The following is a 24,884-nucleotide window of genomic DNA, read 5'->3' on the forward strand; positions in this document are numbered from 1 at the left end:
ACTCATATGGTCAGATGAGTCATCGTTCCACAGCTTTCAGCAAGCTGATGAGTACATGTGTGGCAAACAGACTACAAGATGTCCACAGGCCTGAGCGTTAGTTTCCCAAGATGAATTATAATACTCATCCCGTGACGAAGCATGTCGGTCATGATGGGGAAAACATTTGTTTGGGATGACGTTTCCGACTATCCCAGGACAAAAAGGATCACTGCATTGTTTTACAAACGAGAAAACCAAAGGAGGATTATCCAGTTATCCAGATTTGTTGAGCTGAAATTAAAGGAAATCCTGGATTTCCTGTGTGCTTCTATTGCCACAGCAACCAGTGCCGTTAAACTGGCCTACGAATAGTAGGTTAACATGATCTGAACCCCTGCCTGGCTTTCAGGCTTCAGGTCAAAGTCTGCCATTACCAAGGTTCATGTCTGTATCCGTGTCATTGCAGAGCCTTTGCAAAGCACTTCAGTAACTCAGCTACAAAATCATTTAGTAGAATTTTTCTGTATTTTGATTATAATTAAATATAGTAAATAAATGTTATTTGAAATGGCCTGTAGTCCATTTCTCACTGCTAACTTTCACTGAAAACACCATGTCAGAGAAAATAAGTAGACAATGCTTTTTTAAGGAAAAGGAAACTGTCTTTCCAAGCAAAGAAGCTCTTCCTATCACTTTAAAGATGTTGAATGTAACTTAGTGTTTTAATGATCAAAGATTAAGGGTGAGGCACTTTTAATCTTATAAATAACACCAGCATAGGCATTTTCCACCATTTTTGTTTATTTGTGTATAATATCTGCTGCTCTGAGTCTAATTAATCTTACTTGTTCCTGATATTTCTGGTCTGTGTTAGCTTAGCTTAGCATAAAAGCTGGAGATCACTGTGACTTACCAGAAAATGGTCCAATACATAGCCCCCCACAAAACCACAGCGGCTTGTTTTTATACTTCGATTTTTGCTCAGATTCAACAAACAATATATAAAATGTTAATTAATGAGCTTCAGAGGAGCAAGTAGCTGTGTTTTTTTTCCTTTTAGACAGGGGCAGGCTAGCTGTTTCCAGTCTTTATGCTAAGCTAAGCCAACTGTCTCTTCATATTTAAGAGTGGTATCAATCTTCTCATCTAACTCTCAGCAGGAAACCAAATAAGTGAATTTGAAATATTCCTCTCACTTCCTGTCTGGAATAAGAGCCTGATCTCAATCCAGCATGTAGTTGATGGAAGAATATCACCACATATCTTCAAGACGTCACTCCAGACACGGTGAAATTATGGCTTGTAGCAGCCACACTCTTTATAAAGACCTCAAGTGTCTCTGTGATTTATTTTGGTCTGATAAGACTGAATTGTGAACTGTGATCCACCTTTAATTTCACAATATATTCAGTGTTTACACCTAAACAAAGAACTGAGGGAAAACATGCTTGGACTAGCACTGGTCAACATCAGAAAAAAAGCATGCTTCAAGTGTGATAAAATGTGTCGCTGTCCAAAGACAGCTTTATTACAGAGTCTGAGTAAAAGCCCCAGTCTCGTGCCTTTTTATCTGATGCACTGAGAGGTGGGACGTCCCCATCGTCCAGCATCACACCTCAAAGCTGATCTCTCTTGACTGTCCAAACAGAGGCTCCGTCGCCAGGTGTGTGTCTGAGTATGCACGGCGCAGGTGTGTGGCGCTGCACGTGGTCTTGATGGCGACCTCATAGGGAGGCGGGGGTTCCAGCCACGGAGGAGGATGAGGCGATGGGCTAAAACCACCATGGTCCATGGGAGGGTAGTCGAATTCCTCACCATGAGCACGGTGCCTGTGGCGGTCCATTGTCCTACACTCCAGAAAACAGCGGCGGTAAGAAATGGTGTGGAAACACTTAACGATGCCAGAACAAACACAAATTGATATGTTCAGTCTAGTTCTGAGGTGTCAGCAGTTGTAGAGATGTTGCTGGATGATGCTAGAATGCAGGTGGAGTCATGTTCTGCCTGTAGTTGTGTTTCCTAACAAACACAGGAGTTGGGTTTCACAAAAGTATAATGGACATCTTGGTTGCGCAGGATGATAGAAAGCTATTGGATTACAGCCACCGTCTGTAAGGATGAGCCTTTTATGTGCAGAGTTTCTTTCCAAATATTTTACATGTTTATTTCAAGAGCAAGCACATCTCTATCCAACCGCAGGAGCTAATCAGCTGTGTGGTTGAAATACAACCAGCAGAGTTTATGTAATGGTACCAGCTCTTGAATCCTACTTAGTCAAAGGAATAGTTTGGTATTCTGAGAAATATGCTTATTCAGTTTCTGGCGGAGTGTTAGATGAGAAGATCGATACCACTCTCGTGTCTGTGAGGTAAATATGAAGCCACAGCCAGCAGCTTGTTAGCTTAGCTTAGCTTAGCATAAAGACTGGAAGCAGGGGGAACAGCTAGCCTGATGACGTCAAAAGGTAAAAAAAATTCACCCACCTGCACCTCTAAAGCTCACTTATCAACATGTTTTATCTCATTTGTTTAATCGATCTACAAAAAGCCAAAGTCTAAAAACAGCAATTCACAGTGTTTCTAAGATGAAAATAGTTGGACACATAACCCCGTCATACAGGGAATTGTTGTTTTGACACGTTTTCTGCACCAAGTTAGCTGGTTCCCCAGTTTCACGTCTTTATGCTAAGCTAAGCTTAGGTATGGATTTTCCCATCTAACTTTTCATCAAGAAAGCAAGTAAATGCATGTCCTGAAATGTCTGTTTCTTTGTGTTTTGTAGTGATGTTTTCAGAGGCTCGGCCAAGCTGCATCTTGCTTGTGGACAGCGTTAAATGGAATACAATCAATCGAGGACTGTGTCATCCCGGACTCGCGCAGCCTGTGGAAGGCAAGATGACATTTTCTTTTCCTCTAGTTTGAAAGCTAATATGTATATTTGGCAAAAATGATCAGGTAATAAAGTCAAAGTGGGCAGTTCTCTTAAAAAGGTGCAGCTGTTGGGTTTTAGTGCGAGACTCTGGTGCAACTACGAACCCTGAAAACTGATAGTGAACCTCTGACGTCATCAAATACAGAGCTACAACAGGAAAAATATGTTTAGGCTCCTTTATAAAATCTATAACTAAACAGGTTTTCTACTGATTGTTAGCACAGAAAATCCATACAAAACACTTATTTTCTGGCTTCAGGTTAAAATTGGTCACTCTTACAAATACAGATTAAAAAGTACAAAAGAAGTAATAAACTCATTTGTCCTTCACCCACCTGGGCAGAAAAACTGACTGGGACTCTGGGAAGCGGCTCCCTGGCGGAGTGAAGAGGGCATGGCTGCCAAGGTTGGGGTAGTCATTGTATGGATAATGTGGACAGTCTGGGTCGAACTCCTGGTGGTTGTAGTTTGCGGCACTTTTGCTGTTCATAGCCCAGAACAGCCCCAGGATGAGCACGACCACCCCCAGCACCACGCAGCAGAGGGAGAAAGCCTGCAAGCGGCTCTGGGGTGAGGCCAAGAAGGCTGTGGAGCCCCCGGTTACAATGAGGAAGGCTCCGACGAAGATTGCTCCGTGGTGCAGGGAAGGCATCCTGCTCCAGGACCGTAACTGTGTCTGAGGTTACTGTGTAGGCTGGGAACGGCTGGGTAGTGTCACTCATGTACAAACAGTCCCACGGAGTGAGCTCGCCATGCGCTCTGACACTGACCAGACATTCAAATACAGTCACAGAAATGATGGTGAAGAAAAGCTCAATGAAGCTTACTTATTTGTTCCCATAATTTCCATCTCCCATACTGTTAAAAGCTGCTGATCATAAAGTCCAAGTGTGAGGTCCTCACTCTGTGGATCTCCAGCTCCTGTGGAAAAGTGCTAAAATAAATGTTTTGCTGGTGAGTAAAGAAAAATAAAATGATGACGGCTTTGATGCGCATCAGGCCAATGTGGAGTAGCTGTGTTCATCATCAAGGCAGATGGACGAGAGGACGGCAGAGCCCATTAAGAAATCTTTACTGGCGCCCCACCCTCCCTCTGTCTAATGTGTCTGAAGGGTACCACTTTAGCCCTGTGTCTGTGCGTGTGTGTGTGTGTGTGTGTGTGTGTGTCTGTGTCTGTGTCTGTGTCTGTGTGTGTCTGTATGCGCATATAAGCCTACATCCTTTAACAAAACAAGATGCCTGCGTAACCTCACTGTGCTCGGTTGCAAAAATTAAACAACGAGCTGAATGTTTGGCCGTTGAGTTTATTTGCAGTTATGAAACGACCCTCATTACAACCAAAGATGCTAAATAGCCTGAGTTTAAGTGATTTATAAAGAAGGCCCCGTCTTCAACACTCAAAACAGCATCCCTGCAGTGTTATTTAATACTGTTTGTTGCTATTGCTGACCAAATGGGCTAATGAACGACCTACAGAATTTATTAAAGAGTTCATTGGTATTTTACTACGTAGACTTGCCACGGAGGACGCCTAAGTCATGTCTTTTTTTTTAGGAATTTGAATCTGAGTTTGTTGGTTTTAGCAAACAGAAGAGTATATAAAAGTGGAATTTTATATGCAATTGAATTTTTTTAGATTAAGATTTAGACCATATATATAAGTAAACACAATATATATGTAAAAAATCAATAAATAAAACAGAAAATAAATATGACCAAAGTACAGCCATGCTAGCGCCTCTGTGAAGCTGTATTCGCGCATAGCAGTGCTTAGCTAAATGCTAACATTAGCATGCTAACATGTTGACGTTTAATGTTTAGGCCATGATTTTTACTATATTAAGTGCTATTATTTACTCATTAGCAACAGAAAAAACACCTGAGGCTGATGGGGTAGATTAGGCAGAATCCAAAGATTTGGACAAACTGAAATCTGGAACTGATGATGGCGCTCATTATACCATTATACCAGATTTTATGGTGGATCAGTTGTATTGGATTGCATTAGATTGAACAGGTGTACCTAATAAAGTGGCCACTGATTGTGTGTGCCTGTATTCATGCACTATTACAGTCAATTCATTTTAATGTTAGCCTGCTGTACACCAGTCTACCACTGTATTATATTGTATTTTAATCAGTTCTATGTAGCCTATATAGTTTTTCTTCTATATTTTAACTTCTGCACTGTTTTACGTCTTAAATTCTCATTTTTACTTTGTCACTCAGGTGGGTTTTCTTAGCCTAGAATAAAAATTTCATTGCCACTGACTGTTTGCAGCAATTGTGCATCTGCCAAATAAAAAACTTGAGAGTTAAAACTGATAAAGTTTGTTGAATCAGTAAGTTTGTAGGCCACGTGTACCAGAAAACCGCATCACGCGCTGAAACTGACACATTATTAGATTTTAGGTTTGTTTTAATCTACTCCTCAGACTTTCTCAATGGCTGCTTTTGGCAGTGTTGTGACAGGGCGCGCGCATGGTGTGACAGCCTCTGAGCTTCATGATTGGTTGAAGTTCAGAAAGGCTACGGCACTAGAATTCCCTACAGTCACTTACTTGACCAATAAGCGCGAGGCTCTGGTGTGCGGTCACGCCTCTTTGGTGATTTTAGCCAATGAGAGTAGTTCTGACCTATCACAGAGAAGAGGTGATCGGGATTTCGAGGTTCGGTGTCACACTAATTAATACGGAGTTTCGACGTGGTGGAGTTAAAGAAGTGTGGCACATACTTTGAGTCAGGGGCGCGTGCAGACGTGGATGTGATCAGAATGGATCCGCTGTTGTATTTAGCTGGCTTGGTCGTCATGTTCCTCCTGTGGATCAAAGTCAAAGGTCTAGATTACGTGATCGTTCACCAGAGGTGGATATTTGTGTGTTTGTTCCTGCTGCCGCTGTCCGTCATATTTGATGTGTATTATTATGTGCGCGCGTGGCTCATTTTCAAGATGTGCTCTGCGCCCAAACTGCACGACCAGCGCGTGAAAGACATCCAGCGACAGGTGAGTCTCCATCATCTGTGCGTGCGCGCACAGGTGTGCGCGTGTGCGGGGTGATGCTTCTTCTCATACGGTGTGCAGACAGTAACATTTTAACCCAGCGGAGCTTCATTTTGTGCTTCAGTCAAGCTGCACTGGGTTAAATGTTAGTTTAACATTTTAGCCCTGATTTTTCAGATCTTCATACTCTCGTCAAGGTGTTGGTCCTTGTGCTCCCAGATCTGAAAGACAAGCGAGGAGCTGTTTCTGAAGAGCACTCAAATATATATGAGCTGTGTGCACATATCCGCACCTACCACAATCAGGATTATGAGCAATCCTGTTTCAATATTTCATCCAGCTCAGTTTTATGCATCCTGATATTTGGTGGGATATCACGTCTATAGTTAAGCTTAGTGTATCATTCACATGGTTAATAACCTACATGATACCTGCATGATGAGCAGAATGAGTTAACTATACTGCATGTGTCTTGCAGGGGATCATGGGTAGTGAAAAACTCCTTCTGGTATCTGATATGAGGATTGAAACCTTGGTGCTGTTGCTTCATCTCACTCAGTCAGTTATTACGTAAGGGTTTTGGTACCTGTTGCTTATTTACCTGGCTTTCATACAAATGGGGGGCACTAGGAGGACAGCGCGGTTTTGCCATGGCCGCCACAGAAATCAATTATTACATCATCGTCACAGCTTCTAGAAAATGTATTCTTGATGTGTAACTTTCAGTGATGGGGCTAATTAAAAGCCCATCTGATTAACTGGATTTGAGTTAACTGGGCCTGCACGTTCATGTTTACTGTAAGTTAGTGCAGCCAAGCAGCTACTGTCCTAATCAGTTCAGGCATTCACAAGATTTGTTAAATAAACCAGTCAAACGACAGACTACAGCGCCCGTCCCTTTAATCTGGAAATCAAGTCTGACATGCGTTCTTAATGACACGTGTCCTCAGTGTGTTGTGTGTGTTCGTCTCTGTATCACGTATTCTGACACGTTTCAGGTGCGTGAATGGAGGAAGGAGGGCAGTAAGACCTACATGTGCACAGGTCGACCCGGCTGGCTCACCGTATCTCTCAGAGTGGGCAAATACAAGAAGACCCACAAGAACATCATGATCAATTTGATGGACATTCTGGAGGTGGACACAAAGAGGCAGGTAGGAAGAGACAGCAGAGACACGTTGGCTTCCCGCGTGTTAGGCAGATTTAGCGTTTACCTATACCTGTTACCTGTACTGTTAACCAATAGAATAGAAAAACTGCACGATGACACAACTCAGTCGTTCTCACTCGAACTTTCACTCAGTAAAATGTTCCTGGCTGGATTTTGTATTGTCAGTGATGTGATGGACCTTCACTCACAGTGATGTTTGTTTTTTTAGGTGGTGAGAGTTGAGCCGCTGGCCAACATGGGTCAAGTGACCGCTCTCCTCAACTCTATTGGCTGGACACTGCCAGTGCTGCCCGAGCTGGATGACCTCACTGTGGGTAAGTTGTCTGTGTTACTGTGGAATAGTTTCTGGGGAATCGTCGTACATTTGCATCAGCTGTGGCTCCCCTGTTTCTAGAAATAGACAAAGTGTGCTGATGATTTCCACAGCTCGTTCGGTGATGTAGATCCTGCGTCTCCTACATCAGTCCCTGTTCAGAGCCTCAACGACATCTCTAATCGTGTTAGAGGATTGATGTTGTAGCTCAAAAGATGAAACTGGGAGGAAATGGCTGCAGTGTTGGAAGCACCCCTGGATCGGGTTTCATAATGGATTTCCTGATGCTATAAACTGCGCTTCAACAATCTAATGTTTTCCCATCAGGCCGCGGTACATTCATTTATCCTCATGTCCATGCAGGCACATACATACTCACTCCCTGCAGGCAAATGCTGCTTTCTGCTTGTGTGTTTGCCCACTGTTGTTCTCACCTGGAAAGACATTAAATTACTAAGAACAAACCTTTCATTCCCTCTCTCAGGTGGTTTGGTGATGGGTACAGGCATCGAGTCTTCCTCTCACATTTACGGCCTGTTTCAACACATCTGTGTTGCATATGAACTGGTTCTAGCTGATGGCAGCTTAGTACGCTGCACTGAGGTGAGTATGGAGTGTGTGTGTGTGTGTGTGTGCGTGATCTCCAGGGAACCTGCATCCTGCAATGAGATTAGTGAGTGAGCTTTGACGTTATGTCAAAGACGTCTGTTGTGTTGCGGTCTACTGAAGTTAGCATGCTAACCAGCTAGCCCCGCGCCGTCCTGTCTTGTAATACCACTTTGTACCTCAAGAGGTGATAGCTTGTTAGTATAACTCAGGTCGCCCTGCATTATTTTTAGCTGCGAGATCTATGTGAGCAGCAAGTTTGCTACATTTCGCAAACTCCCTTAGCTTTTTTTAGTTTAATAAATAAACAAAATGAACTAATAAATAAGCTGAAGTGGTGATACAGACCCTGGAGTTGCAGTGTGCTGTGTAACTGTAGCGTGTAAAGCAGAGAGTGGTCCAGAAGGCCGAGAAGGCCGAGACCACATTCATCACCGCCAGCGTGCCACACATCTGTGCTCACGTTTCCATTTCTGTCACGTAGGAGGAGAACTCGGACCTGTTCCACGCCGTCCCGTGGTCCTGTGGAACTCTGGGGTTCCTGGTCGCAGCTGAGATTAAGATTGTCCCTGCTAAAGCGTGGGTGAAGCTGCGCTACGAGCCGGTGAGAGGACTGGAGAACATCTGTAAGCGCTTCACTGAAGCATCAGAGAACAAGCAAAACACATTTGTTGAGGGCATCCAGTACAGTCTGGACACCGCTGTCATCATGACGGGAAGCATGACTGACCATGCTGAGCCTGATAAGGTAAAGAGTTTGTGAGCACATGTTTGACTTGTTTTCATATATTTTATCACAATTAACCTCCTTTTCCCTCTTTGGTCAGATTAATAGAATCGGCCTGCACTTTCAACCCTGGTTCTTTAAACACGTGGAGAGCTACCTGAAGGCCGACCAGATTGGAGTTGAATACATCCCTCTGAGGCAGTATTATCATAGACACACACGCAGCATCTTCTGGGAGCTCCAGGTACAAAACACACACATACTGGGGCTGCTTCCGTTACATTAAAGGACTGCAAACATCTGCCAGATTTTAGCTCATCATCATCTTATCAACTCCTCGCTCACATCTCTTTATTACACACTAATGCACAGTCTCTGTCACACACACACACACACACACACACACACACACACACACCATTAGCCATTAGTGAGAAGGGCTTGGCATCCTTTGCTTTCTGTAACAGTAAATGGTGTGATGAATTATTCATAGTATTGGTTTGACAAACATCTCCAGGAGCTGGCTTTGGGCTTTTGGGGGCTGTCGGGTTTTGAAAGGGTTTTGAAGACAGTGCAGAGGAACGTCAGACAGAAATAGGGCTGATGCTTTGATTAAACCGTTAATCAACAGTTTGTGATTGACATCATTGCTGTGTTGGATGTGAAGCAGGTGGTGCTGGATGGAGGGTTGTTGCTGCCCTCTGGTGAAAATTAGGAGGAATGCAGCTGAACCGTATGAGCGTCCCCGTTACATTAAACAGATATTATGACAAATTCTACCCTCATGTCAAAATTCAGCATTATATAATGAAAAAGCCACAGCAAATATGCTTATTGTTCATATAATTGGAATATTAAATGGAAATGGTCTCACAAGGGAAGGCTGAAATTAATTTCTAATAAAATTCAATCTAGTATTGGCCAATGTGACATCTTGAAAGCACTTCTGATGTCCGACAAGCCGTCCAAAGAGGAGCCTCATTGTTTTTTTAACCTGTTTGTCTCTGTGTGTATTTGTGTCCTTTCTCCAGGACATTATTCCCTTCGGCAACAACCCGGTGTTTCGCTGGCTTTTCGGATGGATGGTCCCTCCTAAGATCTCGCTGCTGAAGCTCACCCAGGGAGAGACCATCAGACGGCTTTATGAACAGCACCATGTTGTCCAGGACATGCTGGTACCGGTGAAGCACCTGCAGGCTGCCATCACACGCTTCCACCAGGACATCGACGTAAGATGTGAATGACGCCCTTAAACGCTCGTTTGATCATACGTTCTCCCTCTTGAACCCCTGCATGTCTTGTGTTATTTCAGGTGTACCCTCTGTGGCTGTGTCCGTTCCTGTTGCCGTCCGGCAGAGGGATGGTCCACCCCAAAGGTCAAGAGGAGGAGTTGTATGTGGATATTGGTGCTTATGGAGAGCCCAAAGTCAAACACTTTGAAGCTAAAGCATCAACGCGTCAGCTGGAGAAGTTTGTCAGAGAGGTGCATGGGTGAGTCTCAAATAATACATGAAATTTAGCATCGGTAACTAAAATAATGTGTTAATCTGTGTGTTGATGTTGTCACAGCTGAGAAATACTAATGCATGCATGCACTGAAGCATTTCAAATGTTTACATTCCTGCTGCGTCTGCACATGTGCCGTCCGCCTCCTGCAGGTTCCAGATGCTGTATGCAGACGTGTACATGGACCGAGAGGAGTTCTGGGAGATGTTTGATGGACAGCTGTATCACAGACTGAGAGAGGAGCTCGGCTGTAAGGAGGCCTTCCCCGAGGTTTACGACAAAATCTGTAAATCTGCCCGACACTGACCCCCCCGAATACTGGCGCCTGACCTCAGCCCTGAGTCTCAGATACGCTGAGGCGTCTGTCTGCAGCTCACACTAGTTTGTGGACGTTTCAACAAAATCAAACTGTTGCTTTGCACACACGAATACAAGCTAAAATGTGTTATTTTTGGCCATCACACTGTGCCTTAAGAGGCCCTTCTATCAATGTGAACAGGAGCATAAGTATTGTAATGATGTGAAGTCATGAATGTATTCTCTTCTCCGTCTTTTTGTACACAGTTTATTTCTACATTCACGTTCTGATTTCATGGACTGCTTGACCATATGTCACATATGGCTTATGCTCTTTTACTTGCTGAAAACATACTGTTCAAACTTTTTATTTCTTGGTTTTTTAAAATGTGCACATATGTCAGGCAACTATTCCCTGTTTTACTACCTTATCTGTCGTTGCATTACCTACAGCCTTACCTACAGCTTCCACAGTGCCATGCACGCCGAAAACGTGGCCTCCTTATCAGCATCATCCACATATTTTGAAATAGACGCTTTTCTGATAAATCTAAAATATATTGTAACTTACAGGCCACTGTTTTCATATTAAAATCACGTAATTTCACCAGAACTGTGTAAGGATTTCAAAAATTAAAAACTCTTTTCTGCAATAAACATCATTCGAACTCTTTTCTACAATAAACATCATTCGAACTCTTTTCTACATGTAGATTCTAAAGCAGCTGGAAATAAAAACCATGCAGCCATCAAACGCAGTCTGCTCTGTATTTGCTCTGAACAGATTAATGAACTTTATTTGAATAACATCACAGGTCAAACCTGATCTTGTTTCTTTGGTTTGGCCTTTAACTTGTTTTTATGTGTTGACATATACTCAAAGCAAACATGTGCTTCTAACAGTTACCTCACTTTATTTGAATAACTGCACACACTTGTTGATTTTGTGAAAGTCATATGAAAACACAGCAGTGACTAACCAGTCTTATCTAGTTTTAATCAGACTTAAGGGTTTTAAAACATACCTGGTCTGCATGTGGACCTCTCAGCCTGCAGCTTTAAGTCTTTATGTTCTTAACATTTTACACAGCGTAGAGACTGAAGCGGGCGGCTCTCCGCCTCAGTTACCTGTGTTTTACCTCAGTCTGGAGGAGGTTGTACCTGAGAGGGGCGGTGTCAGCCGTTCGGGGTCTTTCTCCAGAACACATCACTCTTGCCATTCCGCCCTCTTCTTTTTTCGGTGTTAGCAGCGTAGCTAACAGCTACCAGCCGGTAAGTTAACTGTCAGAGCCGAAGACATCTGCCTCAGGCTGCCAGGAGTTATTAGCAACAGGTAGGCTGTTTTTAGAGTCTTTACACTCAAAGTGATGGTATTTACTCTGTTTTCTGTTAACATTATAAGATAACGGTTGGCTGACTTAAAGGGCAGTGAACTGTTACCTCAGTAACAGTGAAGCTAACTTAACTGTTGCGCTAAGTTTCATAGTTAACTTTAGCTAACGCTAGCTGCTAGTCAGTGTAGTTTCACCCTCTGCTAAGCGGTGGTATCATAATTAGCGTTAGCTCATGAGAAAAGCGGACGTTTTCGAAATAAAATGTTTTTGCGAAGGTGACTTTGGACGTTCGTCGGTCCGTTGGCTGCTGTCGGTTTACGTTGAACAGTTTAGAAATGCTGTTCGTTTTTAGACGGCAGACTTTGACTTTTAGCTACTGTAGTTAGATTAGATTAGCTGCGTGAATAGTGAGTATCACAGTGGGGTGTGCGCGCATGCACTTTAATTTTCGTGCTGCACGGCGATAAGGTCGAAAGGGCGACCTGGTTTCCTTGACAACAATGCGGAAGTTTGTGGACCGTTTGGGGTACACGGTGTTCCACCTGATTACTGCCGTGACAGAAATACAACACGAACATGTTGGACGTTTAATTTATTTTGGAAGCTGCGTAAGCTGTCCCTGTTCCAGTAACAACGGGTGTGTTCTTATCTAAAGGTGTGGTTTTGGCCTGCACAGTAGCAGTCAGAGAACTCTGACCTGCAGCGACTGGAGTTAAACTTTTCGCCTCATTTGCACTTTCACCCACTTTGAGCTTTACCCACCTCGTTTTTGGCATATTGGTCGTGTTCACAGAGGCTCTGGGGTGGAGCATCGAGTGCCCTCCAGACAAGGAGTAGAAAGCATTACTGGCCTTTCCAGACGGTGCAGTTTTGGAGACGACAGTGAGGTCCAGACTGGAGAGGAGAGAGGCTGAGGAGGAAGCATGGCCACCGACCAGGAGCCCACGTTCACAGTGAAGCTGCTGCAGCTGCTGCTGCTCTCCACATACTGGGGGATGCAGATTTGGGTCACCTTCATTTCAAGTTGGTACCAAGAGCACACACACACACACACACACACACACACACACACGCACACACACAGATGATAAAAGTACACTAAAAGGGCAGAAACGTAAGAGAGCCATGTGGAGGGAAAGAAAGGGAGAAGCCTGTAACTCATTTAGGATGCAGAATGTGTTGATGACACGTGTTGTCATACTACAAGCACAGCACAGTCATGACACAGGTGTTCTTGTGTCTTGTGTATATATATTTAAATTGTTATATTTTATGCTCTTATTTTAGTAGATGTGTCATATTTTAGTAGATGTGTCATGCACCAATTTCACCAGAAAAAATTCCTCGTATGTGTAAAAGCATACTTGGCAATAAAGCTTTTTCTGATTCTGATTCTGATTCTTTACATGTGGTCTCACACCACCTGTGAGTGTGAGCGATTGGTGCACATTCACACACCACACATGACTGAATCACCCAGCTGCTTTTTTATGCCTTAGTATTATCTGCATCCACAATCCAGGGTGTCTTTGGTTGAAGAGCTATGCAGTTCACAGCCCTGTCTGCATGCTCTGCAGGATAGTTATATTTTAACTGACAGTGACCCTCTGACCTCCAGTACATTGCTGCCAGTATTCAAACATAAACCCTGTGTTTTGCCATATTGCTATTGCGTGGTGTCATGGTGGCTGTATATACATAAACAGTATTTAACCAGTCTAATTAAAAGCAAAGAGCGGAGAAGTAACGTAGAGCATGTGTTAAATATTTGGATTGAACTCTAATAAGGCTAGTGTGATTAAGGCGTATGTGCTGACACTGGAATGATGATTAATCTGACTCCAACCTTAACTTAGCAGTGCTGGTTTCTGCGCAGGCTTTGTGATGGACAACCACCTGAACAGACACACTTACGGCTTCATCCAGAGTCGTCTTGTCCCATTCTATCTCCACCTGGGTTCAGCCTGTGCCTTCTTTAACCTCACCATCTACGCTGTGTATCACCCCAGCGACATGCTGGATGAGAGAGAAGCCTTTCAGGTGCGTTGTTTGTTCCACACGATCACATTGCATAAAGCCCTTTTTTGAATATTCCTTTAATCTCTCTCCTCTACCCTCCCCACCAGATCTTCATCTTCTTCGTGTCGGTGACGGTAGCGGCCGTGAACGCCCAGTGGTTTGGCCAAATGACATCAGAGATCATGGCAGACATGCACCTCATCGAGCAGGCGTGTGGATTGGGTCAGGACATCGGCCTGTCATCGAACCGCGAAGCTTACGCCAAACTGTGTGAGACAGACGTCAAATACAGACACCTCAGTGGTCGCCTGTGGCTGTACAGACTGCTGTCCTCCCTCTGTAACCTCTGCTGCATTGGCTGCAACTTCTACAGCCTCTGTTACATGGCTGAGAACCTCGTCACGCTTTAGAAATGATGCACAGCAGCTGGACTGTTAAATTGTTGAAAAATAGTCACTCTCACACCTTACAAATCTAGAAAGTCATATTTTTTTGTATCAAAGCAGTAAGTTATATATTTAATGCACATCTTTGTCTGCCTTATTCGGTGTAAGGTAGAAAGTCAGGTAAGCCTTGTTCTTGTGCCTTGGGGAATAATGAAAGCATTCAGCCTCCGTGCTCAGCTTAGGCCTCGGTCTTTTATCGGTTTTGAGACAAGCAGGTTCTCTGAAGCTGCGTTTCTCTCCTGAAGTTTGTAGGGAGAAATCAGTTCCTGCGGTGAGTAATGCCTCACCTTTCACCCAGTGTGGCAGAGGCTGGTGGCACCCTTGAGATTCCCCTTTACCATCACACTGTGGTACCTTTCAGGAACACAAAGCACAAGCAATGTTTTCAACAACTTTGTACATGCAGTATCAGAAAGAGCATAGCAGAAAATAGTCCCGGTGCACTGCACATTTTTATACCGTATGTAAGCAACAGAAAGGCATTTTTATTAAGGGAACTTCTCTCATGCTGCTCAGTCCTGCTCTTCCTGTTTGGGTGCAGTTTTAATACCTTGTGAGCAGTGTCGTGTCACAGGTTTGTCTGGCTTAAGAGCACCTGTGCTGCTCTCTGCCCGTATGAAAAAAGGGTTCAGACACTTTTACTACATGTTAGACAATCAGTACTGTTTATTCAAACAGCCTGGCACCAGGGAATTGAGCATGATATTGGAATTAGAATTTATTGAGTGTGTTGATCTGCTGGCTGGTAGACCCCTTGCTGTTCTTAGTGTGTCCTTGAGGTGAGTGAGCATGGACCTGTGGAGGAGGTGGGCGTCAGAATTGTTATTTTACTTCACGTGTAGTAAATTCCATGTTGGTCTTCTGTCGGAAGACTTGAATGAAATCTCAGCGCTCAACCCCTTCACTATCATCGCCGTATGACCGCCATGAACATTGTTACCTCACAGTGTGCCTCAGATGAGAATTAGTCTGTCGCCTGAACTCCTCACGTGTGTTTCTGCTTTGTTCTTTAATGCCTCTGTACTGTTTCAAACACGGTCGTGTGGCTGTTGGGAAGTTGTACAGCCGTGATTGGAGCTGAAGCCAAATGATATTTGAGTTGAACTGGCGTTAGAGTTGTGCTCTGTGCAGTTCTCAGGTGTCGGAGCTTTTTTTAGTTTTTGAATATACTTGCGTCGTTCCTTATTTGACACGTCAGGCAAAGAGGATCTGTCAGCTCTATGTTGTTGTCTTTTTTTTTTTTGCACATGTCGAAATTATGTTAACAAACCTCTTCCGCTGTGTTGGCCCCTCCTCGTCGTAACTGCTTGGGGAAACCGTTCAGTCGGTGTGTTTCTTCTTTCTTCTGTTCTTCTAGGTTCTGTTTGCATTTGTCTGCAATACATGTCCATTAAACCAAAGCAAAAAATGATGCCTGCACCAACAGTGCTTCTATTATCAGGGCTGAGGCAGCAGAGTAGTTTCTAAAAGTCCTTTCTTGTTTTTATTGTTCTGACTGGACTGATGAAGATGCTCATTATGTACCTTTTACCGGCAAACACAATGCAATATTACTTGGTAGTTGTTTTAAAGCGTACACATCCTCTGTGTGGTGATGCCTGTTGGCTTGGCCAGTTTAAATTAATATAAAATTTGATTTCTGTCTTTGACAGTTTTGTGCGTAAATGTTAAAGCTATAGTAGGATGTTAAATTTCAGACCTTTTTCATTAATTAGTGGGTTTTTAATCCCAGGTTCTGATATGTTGAGTAATGGGTTTTATCTGTTCGCGTGGCCTCTGTAATACTGAATGTAAGTCGCCCAAAGACCAGTGAGGTCACAGGTCATGAGCTGTTATGTGGTCTGTTGTTTTTTTTCTTTTTTGTATTAAAACACTTCATCTCCTCTCCAGATTAATCTGTAATATTTGCTCAGGAAGTGCAGGCTTACCACTGATTTTATCTGCAGAGTAGTATTGGTTAGTATTAAGGGCATTTTTTCCCTCTCTGTTCTTTTGTAAACTGGTTTTAAAAGGAGCAAATAAGTGAGCTTGAAATTGTGATTTATAGCTTGAAGCCCTTTATGATGTTCTACATGTATTTTAGGTGAGCATGGTAGGATTTGAAGCCCTTCATGCAGAACTCAGTGTCTGTATTAGAGTGTCAGATGAAAAAAGACATCAGTTCATCAGTTCGTATGGTGTCCTGTGTAAATTTTTGCAGGTAAAGTGGCCAAAAAAGCTATGCATCAGGTTTTAAAATGTTTGATGGTGGATTTTGGTGACTCCTTGTGGTGGTGATGAGAAAATGTTTGATTTTTGCCAGAAGAGGGAACCAAAATACAAACGAGAGCTTCAGTTTCATAACTGATTATCCACCATTGAGCCACATCACAATACTTGTAGATAAAAAACATAACTACAAAATGTATCATTCAATGAGACTCAAGTTATATATTACAGGACATTAGGGGAGAACAGAGTGACTTACTGATCTTGGTTAAGTCTTTTTATGATCAAATCCTGTGCAGATGGTGAGCACCTGAGCGTCTTACCTGTAAACAAGCTGCGAGGTGTTGAAATGGCTCAATTTGAACAACAAATCCCAACAAATACATCGTGTCAAGAAGTTTTTTTTTAATGTAAAAATACATCATTGCTACAAATCCATGGTTACTGTGTTTGAGATGAGATCAGCATCAACAATGCACAAGCCACCCCACCTACAAAATGAATATTAGTCTAAAAAAGTAATAAATATATAATGACAGCGATAAAAATGTAAAAAAAAAAAAAAAAAGAAAAGAAAAGAAACAAAAGTCAACACTTGTACCTGACTATTAAAGGTTTAGAAAACCATTTTCTCTTGTAACACTTAAAAAACCCGAAACATACATTTCAGGAAAGTACAGTAATCTCAATCTCAACAATGAATGTAACCGGAGGTGAGGCCATTCGGTTTCACCCTTTTTGCAGGTGCTACCTCAGTCAAAAGTGCGATAATGTGTCAAGAAAAAAAAGAACAAATGGATCCCCTTGTACAAACAACAAACCATAAGTACTGTTTGTTAATTCTGCATAGAGAGAACCAGTTACAGCCTTGGAAAGTCCACAACAACCGTTCTGTAATACTGAGGGAGCAACATGTAAACTGTAATCTTAAATTATCTCCAAAAGGAGGCAGCAAACAGTATTTAAAGCCACAATCCTTGATGGGAACTGACAGTCTACTGCCCATCCGCTTTGGTTGTTTGAAGGATGAGGTTAGATCACTGTCATTACCGTTTGTCTGGAACAAGCTTTTAACAGTATACGCGCAAAAATCAAAAGAGGTGTACGAAAAGACTGAAACAACGGATAACGAGCGTCAGTGCATCTCACTGTGCTTAGAAGGCATCTGAAGTTACATTCCTTGTAAACAGCAAACCAGAAAAGGCAATAAAAAATAAGGATTGTGCCTTTAAAATGACCATTACTAAATATTCCCACGACTCATCAGTACACACCCATGCTTAAAACAACCGACCACTCCAGCTGCCCACTCCTGTGTTCGGGAAACATTACGTCATCCCAGCGTTTACCCTTGAACGTTCGTTTTGTCTAAATGTCAGCAAATGTTGTAATATAAATAATACTGCTTCCATGTTTCCCTTCTTCTCGATGCTCACACGTACGGTATCAAAATAGAAATATTTTTTAAAAAAAAGACACCATCGAAAAATCCACCCACAGACGGCTCCGTTTCCACAACGTGGAAAGGAAGCTGCCGTGACACCACCCATCAGCTCCACTGCTAGAATACTCCATAAATAAAAGTCGTACTAAAAATAGAGTTTTCCTGTTCATCAGCATAAAAATAATAAAATCCAGTGTCTCTGTCATACAACCACCTTGCCCTTGATGTCCAGCTTGGTGCCTTCGCTTGCTTTGTTGGACTGCTCCTCTGTGAGAGTGATGTAGGAGTACACCAGGCTGCCTGCAATACTGCGTCAACAAGGACAGCAACCACGTCAAAGTACAGAAACACTTCACACCTGTACAACATCATCAAACGCTGCAGAGCACACCATCAGGTTTGTGTTTACTCTAACCATCCGATAAGATAGCAGCTGGTTTTCAGTGCATTAGGTTTGGATTAATGTTAAAGAGGCCATAAAAAAATCATCTGATAGTTGCAGGCAGAGTGAGAGTTGAAAATCATGTTGTCATTTGTGTCAATCAGTGTAACGTGAACATGTTGCAGCAGGTCATCAGTCATATCTTTCATCATATCTCTCAACGAGATCCAGCAGGCACATTTAGATTCCTGCAGCTGATTGGCCCGTTAGTGTCAGTGACATCTGTGTCAGCGCCGACTTTTTCTTTTGCTCAACGGGATAAACATCATTTAGTTTGTTTACAGCCAGAAACAAGAGCAATCGTCAAGCTAATACACTACGTGCTAACCATGGAAAATGGGATGTATGGAATATAATGAGCTGAGTGAAAAACAAAGAGTTCCCCAGAGTGAGCTGAGCACAGCTGAGGCCCAGTTTTGATTGGTTTAACGTAATCAAAACAGCCCACGCTGATTTTATTAGGGCCCTGTGACTACAAGGCATTTGGGAATAGCATGGGAGGATAAACAACATGGGAATATATTATCTAACAGCACTTCATTTGATCTACTCCTGTTCACTCTGTTTGCCTTTCCTCCTCTTCTCTTCTTCTCTCGCTCCCACGGCTCCATTCTTACATACTTGAGATGCAAGAAAGATTAAACGCATATCTTATTCTCTTCCATCTGCCCTCCTCTCCTCCTCTGTTCTTCACTCCTTTCATCTCAACACATTTTCACCTGCTTTCTCCACAGGTGTTCACATCTCATTTCCTTTTCTCTCCTTCATTCCTCCTCGCTTTCTCTTTCACTCCTATGTCTGCAGTTCATGCCGCTGAACCACTTTCTGTGAGGTCGACTCCTCATGAGAGGTGACACAACTGACTGAAACACAACACACTCAAGACAACAAACCCCCATGACAATGTCAGGGTGGGCCTATAGATGGCGAGCTTTCCCCAATAATAGAGGTTTTGCTCATCATCTGGGAGCCATGAATCAAGTTACCAAAGTCATTAGGATTCAACATCTAGGAGCCATGAATGTCTGTAGAAATTTCATGGCAATCCATCCGATAGCTGTTGAGATATTTCAGTCTGGATCAAAGCGGTGAACCAACAGAGTGAAAAATCTTACAGCAAAGCTGCTAGCGTGACTAAAGTCAACACCATATGATAATATGGTATTTCAAGTCCCCTCTCATGTTTCTGTGTAACTAACTCAATGTGTTTTGTGACCATACAATGCAAAATGTATGTGCTGGAATGCCACATGTGTGAGAATATGTGCTGGGGGAAGAACTCTGCATCAGACCACAAAGCAGCTTGGGCTGGTCCCGAGTGTGGTTGAACAAAAAAGAAAAAAGAAAAAGGCAGCTAGATATTTGAGCATAGATTAGACAATAAACTTGCTGCTTCATACCTGATATTCAAACCTATGAAGTTAGTCCACGAGAAAATGTAGTCTCCACTGAACACCATCCCAATGTATGTCACCAGGACATTCTGCAGAATGGAAAATGATTCATGAAGCTGAGTTTTTTGTGTTTTAGTGTATTTAAGTATTACTTCACATGACTCTGTTGCCTACCTTTATGCAGCCCACAATCGTAGTTGTTAATGCAGAGTTGTACTGTGTACAAAGTACAGTGGAGTACATCAGGACGAACCTGAAAAACAACGTTATCATATTACAAATGAATCAATGTTTGTGCCAGCACAAAATCAGATTTCGCAACGTTAATGCCACATGGAAGACAAAGGGCGATTGTGAGCTTCGAGCGATGGCCCAGAATCTAGACTTCAGTCGCTGATATCATAGCAATACCACAGTAATGTGGTGCAATCCAGATGTTCAAACCTGGCACAAAACACAATCCTGCCTGCTTGCGCATGCACGCTCGTCACACACAAGCTTTGGCCTGTGTTCTTACCCCATGATGCAAGAGAGGATGAACTGGGTGAGGAAAAACACATCTGACCAGCCATCATATTCCACTGCCTGAGAGGAGAAGCACAGCGTAAGAAACAACCGAACTCTGCACGTAAAAGCACACATAAAACAGGTGTAAAGCTGGACTGGTGGATGATCATTTAAAACACGTTCTAAATTTTTTAGTACAAAAACTCAAGTCATTCCTTATGGACATGTCTGGTCTGGCATTCAGTGGAAGAAAGGAAACAAAGATGAACTGCAGAGCTGCTGATCAAGTTTTAGGGTAATGACACGGCTAATGCTAATGCTAACGCTAACATGTACAAATCCAACACTGAGTTTCCAATAACTTTAAAAAGGTAGCAGTCTGTATCTCCCCTGAGGTTATTCAGTCAAGAGAGGCTGTAGGCGCTGCTGTAATAACTCTACGAGGTGCATAATAGCTGCTTTGTGCCTTTCTGGCTGCTGGGCCCCAGCTGGGCAAACCAGAAGGTCTCTGCCAACACTCACCAACAAACAGGCAGCTCATATTTACGGCACACACACCCATGCTCATACGTATGCACACTCACTGCCATCTAAGATTAAACCTTGCTGATCAGCACCTACACCATAAACTAAATCCAAGGACTTAACTGGATGTTTTACCACATATACGTTTCACTGATGAATAAAGCCTTTATGAATAAATATGTGTGAACTGCTTACCTTCTGCATATCTCCAGTCACATGCGCCAACAGCAGAGTGGGAATGATCATAAATAATGCGTTATAATACAGCAATCCATATTTCCCCAACTCCTGTGAGACAGGGCATGGAAGCAGATGGGCAGGGAGCAACAGGAACATGAAAAAGAAGCAGAGGCAGAGCACAGAGGGGTATTCACAAGTCTTTCAGTGCATTCCTCACTAACTAGCATACAGATGTCAGGCATGACCAGCCCGCTGCACTAGAGCCTCTTGTTTGCATTTGTCTGATTCTGTTTCGTGCGGCTCCATCTTTCACTCCCTCACAATATCACACACACACACACACACACACACACACACACACACACACACACACACACCTCTCTGTCTCGCTTGGTATTAGCAGCCGGTGCACTACAGACATCACAGACTAAATCTGGATCCAGTTCTGTCCCTGCTGTAACGTGAGAGCTGAGCAGTCTCCTCGTATGACATAAAAAAAGCTCCAAGACAGTTGTAACTCAACAGTAATTAACCTGTCCGTTAAAAATAATGCAAGACAACACGTAAAGTAGAGAGTACAGCGGCACCACTTATACACACTAACAATACTTTCTCTACAAACAGATTCACACAGTGATAATTACAGTGAAGCGACTTAGTGGGGAGTAAAGAGAACTCATGGTGTTTGTTTACACTGAGTTCCTTCAAGCCAGACGCTGAAGGACAGTTTGGGCTCTGAATTCACAGACATCAGCTCAATGCCAAAAACAGCTCCAACCCAACAATGCTTACTATTCATCAGATGGTGTTGCCACATACCTTCGCATCTAATTTTTGTTTCACATAGGCTCCGTTGGCTGCAGTCAGCACGTCGTTCAGCAGAATGAACACGTAGCCTTGCAGGTCAAAGGACAAGTCGGCACTAAGGACGGAGATTAAAACAAAAGTCAAAAAGTGTTCTTTCACTAATGGTTTAGCTTTGGGCATTTCAGCAGGCTCCTTTAACTCCAGATAGACAACATGTGTGTAATGATCCTGAAGACAATATAACTTAAGTGAGGACATATATCAGGACTGGACGACCCTTTGTAGTGAGGGTAAATCTGCTGTGGTTACAAGCTGGGACACCTGGATGTGGTAGAACTTACCTCGCAGCTATAAACGCCCCGAGGATCATTGTAAATACTGTCAGCTGGACTGGCCTGGAGAATTTCTTCCTGCCAAAGGTCAAAGACAGTAGAGCTATAAATTAATAGAAGAATCTATTAAGATAAAATAAGGATTAGGAGTCATAAAATTCAATCTGGCTGCTTTGAGCTGTAAATAAAAGCCACCAATACAGCACAAAGAGAACAGCTTGGTGAGTAAAAAGGAGCAGCACATGACTGAGAGAAGTGGGTTATCTCTCACGTGCAATCTTACTTGAGCAGAAGTCCCTCAGCCAGCATTGTGAATAAAATGGAGAACCTCCTGAGGACAGTAAACATCGGCAAACTGGTGGGAGAGGACATAAATTACTCTAAGTTGGCCAAACATCAACAGCCATGCCCAGTGAGCTCATGATGGCTCTGGATCAACTTCCCTTTGACCAACATTCAGCCAGTTCAGAGACTTACTTCAGCCTTTTGGTTCCAAACAGACCAGTGATTTGATTTCCCACATAAAGGAGAGGTAGAGGAAACGTCTGTAGAAAAAAAAAACCCACGTGAACATACATATGTTGACATTGTGGAAAGGCTGCCTCGATCATTTTAGACAGACTCACCTTGCGAGGTATGCTCTCATCACAGTCTGGGAAGCTGATCACCCTCGCAGCCTTGCCCACCCACAGCACAACCACTGTGGCCAACATCTGCACACACATTCAACAGAACATTACCTGCTTTCGGGAAGTGATGCGTTTGGAAAATCGTTGCACAAAGAAGGAAATGCATTCAACTTACTTGTCCGATTCCGACACATATTGACGAAGGGAACCTGGAACAGCAGAGTTAAGTTCCCGTTAGTCCCCGTGAACGTTACATCTTACTGAAGCTAACCTCGCTCTTAACACCGGTACGTTAAAACATAGCTTCCTAGGAAGCTACCACAACTGAAGCTTTCCTATTTCAGCCTGTACCTCGCTAGCCAAAAGTTGCCGCTAGCTAATAAGCTCCACCGTGCTGGCTCCGCCATCCAGCCAACACAGCTTCCAGTTGCTAGGTTAGCTAACATGGTAGCTTTTCAACTAACGTTAATACCGCTATGGGCGTTACCGAAAGCGTTACCTGTAGTTCGTGAGGACACTTTTGTTCACCACGACGATGAGAAACGAGCTCACTCCGTAAAACCCGGCGGCAAACAGCTTCACGAACAGTGTCGGAGGTTTGTCCGCCATCCCCGACAAGTTCTCATTCCTCTGTGAGTGTCGGCTCTTCCCCTGCCATCACTTCACTGGCTCACCCACCACCGCCACACACACACACGTGGACGCGCACACACGCACATGCACGCACACACACACACACACACAAAGCCAGGGACGTTGACGTTTCACAACTTCCGCCTCAAGTCTGAACGTCACAGAGGATTCGGCCAAATTGTCTGTGGTTACTTCACTGTCACTAACTGCAAAACGCGGTTTATCGGCATAGCTAAAGCAAGAGGTAATAAAAGAGGTGGCGCTCGCAGAAGGAGCTGGAAACGTTTACTCCTCGCGGATATTTATTTTAGAAACTTGAAGCAGGAGTTGGATGGAGATTGTTAGCTTTTCTACGACTTTACTATTCCCTCATACCGTTTCCATCCATGCACATATTGGAATGACAAGCGCAGCACTTCCTGGTTTTTAATCTAACATGTGATCTATACAATCCAATCACAAGTTGGGAGGTAAATTCATTCATTAGTTTGAGTATTTAAGTGTTACAGTCCGCTTGGGCTGTTTTAAATTGTTTGTGTAGACATGTCTTCACTTATGTTATATGTATTATATGTAAAACACTGTATATTATTTATTATATACTATACTAGACTCATGTCATACTTCATTATATTATATACTCTGTTATATTCCAGTACTGTAGTATATATTATGTTATTCTATCTATACTATACTATATTATACTATCTATATAAATATGCCAAAATAAGCTACTAATAGCGAATAATCACACCAACTATTTTCTGGTAGCCGGGCACCTGCTGGGGCAATACACCCTGATAAGCTATGACAGTGTGACAGTGAGTCAACATTCACAGTACCAGGACCCTCAAACTGAAGCAGTTAAGGAAAATCAGCCATCCAGCCATTTTAATTTCATGATTATTTACACCTGTGCTTTTGCTCCTGTGACACGTCAAAAGGTCTTATGTGAAAAGTCCTATGTGAGGTCCGGGGCTGAGGTTTTGGGCTGGGATCCTGGCTGGAGGTAGAAAGGACTTATTGTACTGTATGTCTGCTTTCTTTCAATGATCCTCTATGTAGATGCCATATTGGATTTAAGTAAAGTGCCACTAATTGTACTGAAATGAGAGAAAATAACCAAGCAACACACTATAAACACACAAAGATTTCTAATCTGTCACTTTGAATGTCTGTGTGTGTGCGTGTGTGTGTGTGTGTGTGTGTGTGTGTAGATCAAGTAATCAATGGGGAGCTACTGACCATAAGAGACAGAAGTGGTCTGTTTACAATTCAACCACAAGATGGAGACAAAAACACATGCATAATGGCGTCACAACCAATCGGTGTTAGTTTTTACAGTGTATTTTAATATAAAAAACAACGCACAGCTCCTCAAGTAAACTCTTTAAAAAGACTATATGAACAGTTCTGTGCACTACATTAGAGTAGCTTTGCCTGCGGACCA

The 24,884-nt window shown here is 43.0% G+C and overlaps 5 protein-coding genes across 7 annotated transcripts in view; 2 read left to right on the forward strand and 3 right to left on the reverse strand.

Annotated features, from left to right (window-relative positions):
- Positions 1 to 24,884, reverse strand: part of rpp21 (ribonuclease P subunit p21) — a 92,744-nt gene that overhangs the window by 63,395 nt on the left and 4,465 nt on the right. The gene's annotated exons all lie outside the window — the stretch shown is intronic.
- LOC143318786 (uncharacterized) lies at positions 1,592 to 3,565 on the reverse strand. Its single transcript, XM_076727277.1, has 3 exons — positions 3,391 to 3,565; positions 3,249 to 3,354; positions 1,592 to 1,829 (listed from the first exon to the last, which is right to left on the reverse strand). Exons 1-3 carry the CDS (start codon positions 3,563 to 3,565, stop codon positions 1,592 to 1,594), a joined length of 519 nt encoding a protein of 172 aa, XP_076583392.1.
- dhcr24 (24-dehydrocholesterol reductase) lies at positions 5,541 to 11,285 on the forward strand. Its single transcript, XM_076721766.1, has 9 exons — positions 5,541 to 5,917; positions 6,913 to 7,068; positions 7,294 to 7,399; positions 7,883 to 8,001; positions 8,489 to 8,752; positions 8,832 to 8,975; positions 9,763 to 9,960; positions 10,044 to 10,222; positions 10,390 to 11,285. Exons 1-9 carry the CDS (start codon positions 5,687 to 5,689, stop codon positions 10,541 to 10,543), a joined length of 1,551 nt encoding a protein of 516 aa, XP_076577881.1. The 5' UTR covers positions 5,541 to 5,686; the 3' UTR covers positions 10,544 to 11,285.
- On the forward strand, positions 11,778 to 16,243 carry LOC143315211 (transmembrane protein 205). Of its 3 annotated transcripts, none has more exons than XM_076722788.1 (4): positions 11,778 to 11,867; positions 12,662 to 12,891; positions 13,745 to 13,908; positions 13,995 to 16,243. In XM_076722788.1, the coding sequence occupies exons 2-4, from the start codon at positions 12,792 to 12,794 to the stop codon at positions 14,295 to 14,297; spliced, it is 567 nt and encodes a 188-aa protein (XP_076578903.1). In that variant the 5' UTR covers positions 11,778 to 11,867; positions 12,662 to 12,791; the 3' UTR covers positions 14,298 to 16,243. The 3 variants fall into 3 exon arrangements, with proteins under 3 accessions (XP_076578903.1, XP_076578923.1, XP_076578914.1); XM_076722808.1 differs by having other exon boundaries at positions 11,792 to 11,806; XM_076722799.1 differs by lacking the exon at positions 11,778 to 11,867 and having other exon boundaries at positions 12,391 to 12,891.
- slc35d1a (solute carrier family 35 member D1a) lies at positions 16,928 to 23,514 on the reverse strand. The gene is made up of 12 exons (XM_076727106.1): positions 23,301 to 23,514; positions 22,977 to 23,010; positions 22,799 to 22,885; positions 22,650 to 22,717; positions 22,456 to 22,527; positions 22,182 to 22,250; positions 21,853 to 21,955; positions 21,049 to 21,141; positions 20,339 to 20,406; positions 19,996 to 20,074; positions 19,828 to 19,910; positions 16,928 to 18,293 (listed from the first exon to the last, which is right to left on the reverse strand). Exons 1-12 carry the CDS (start codon positions 23,408 to 23,410, stop codon positions 18,188 to 18,190), a joined length of 972 nt encoding a protein of 323 aa, XP_076583221.1. The 5' UTR covers positions 23,411 to 23,514; the 3' UTR covers positions 16,928 to 18,187.

This window comes from Chaetodon auriga, chromosome 3 (genome assembly GCF_051107435.1).
Source record: "Chaetodon auriga isolate fChaAug3 chromosome 3, fChaAug3.hap1, whole genome shotgun sequence".
NCBI lineage: Eukaryota > Metazoa > Chordata > Actinopteri > Chaetodontiformes > Chaetodontidae > Chaetodon > Chaetodon auriga.

Excerpts from the sequence above, each read along its gene's own strand:
- slc35d1a (XM_076727106.1), bottom strand. The coding sequence starts at position 23,410 with ATGGCGGACAAACCTCCGACACTGTTCGTGAAGCTGTTTGCCGCCGGG. Across the intron at positions 22,718-22,798 it reads ATGAGAGCATACCTCGCAAG|ACGTTTCCTCTACCTCTCCT; the intron begins GTGAGTCTGTCT and ends TTTTTTCTACAG. Across the intron at positions 20,075-20,338 it reads ATCCTCTCTTGCATCATGGG|GTTCGTCCTGATGTACTCCA; the intron begins GTAAGAACACAG and ends GTTGTTTTTCAG.
- LOC143315211 (XM_076722788.1), top strand. The coding sequence starts at position 12,792 with ATGGCCACCGACCAGGAGCCCACGTTCACAGTGAAGCTGCTGCAGCTG. Across the intron at positions 12,892-13,744 it reads TTGGGTCACCTTCATTTCAA|GCTTTGTGATGGACAACCAC; the intron begins GTTGGTACCAAG and ends GTTTCTGCGCAG. Across the intron at positions 13,909-13,994 it reads ATGAGAGAGAAGCCTTTCAG|ATCTTCATCTTCTTCGTGTC; the intron begins GTGCGTTGTTTG and ends CCTCCCCACCAG.
- dhcr24 (XM_076721766.1), top strand. The coding sequence starts at position 5,687 with ATGGATCCGCTGTTGTATTTAGCTGGCTTGGTCGTCATGTTCCTCCTG. Across the intron at positions 7,400-7,882 it reads GCTGGATGACCTCACTGTGG|GTGGTTTGGTGATGGGTACA; the intron begins GTAAGTTGTCTG and ends TCCCTCTCTCAG. Across the intron at positions 8,976-9,762 it reads GCATCTTCTGGGAGCTCCAG|GACATTATTCCCTTCGGCAA; the intron begins GTACAAAACACA and ends TCCTTTCTCCAG.
- LOC143318786 (XM_076727277.1), bottom strand. The coding sequence starts at position 3,565 with ATGCCTTCCCTGCACCACGGAGCAATCTTCGTCGGAGCCTTCCTCATT. Across the intron at positions 3,355-3,390 it reads CTGGGCTATGAACAGCAAAA|ACTGTCCACATTATCCATAC; the intron begins GTGCCGCAAACT and ends AGTTCGACCCAG. Across the intron at positions 1,830-3,248 it reads CAGTCAGTTTTTCTGCCCAG|GACAATGGACCGCCACAGGC; the intron begins GTGGGTGAAGGA and ends TCTGGAGTGTAG.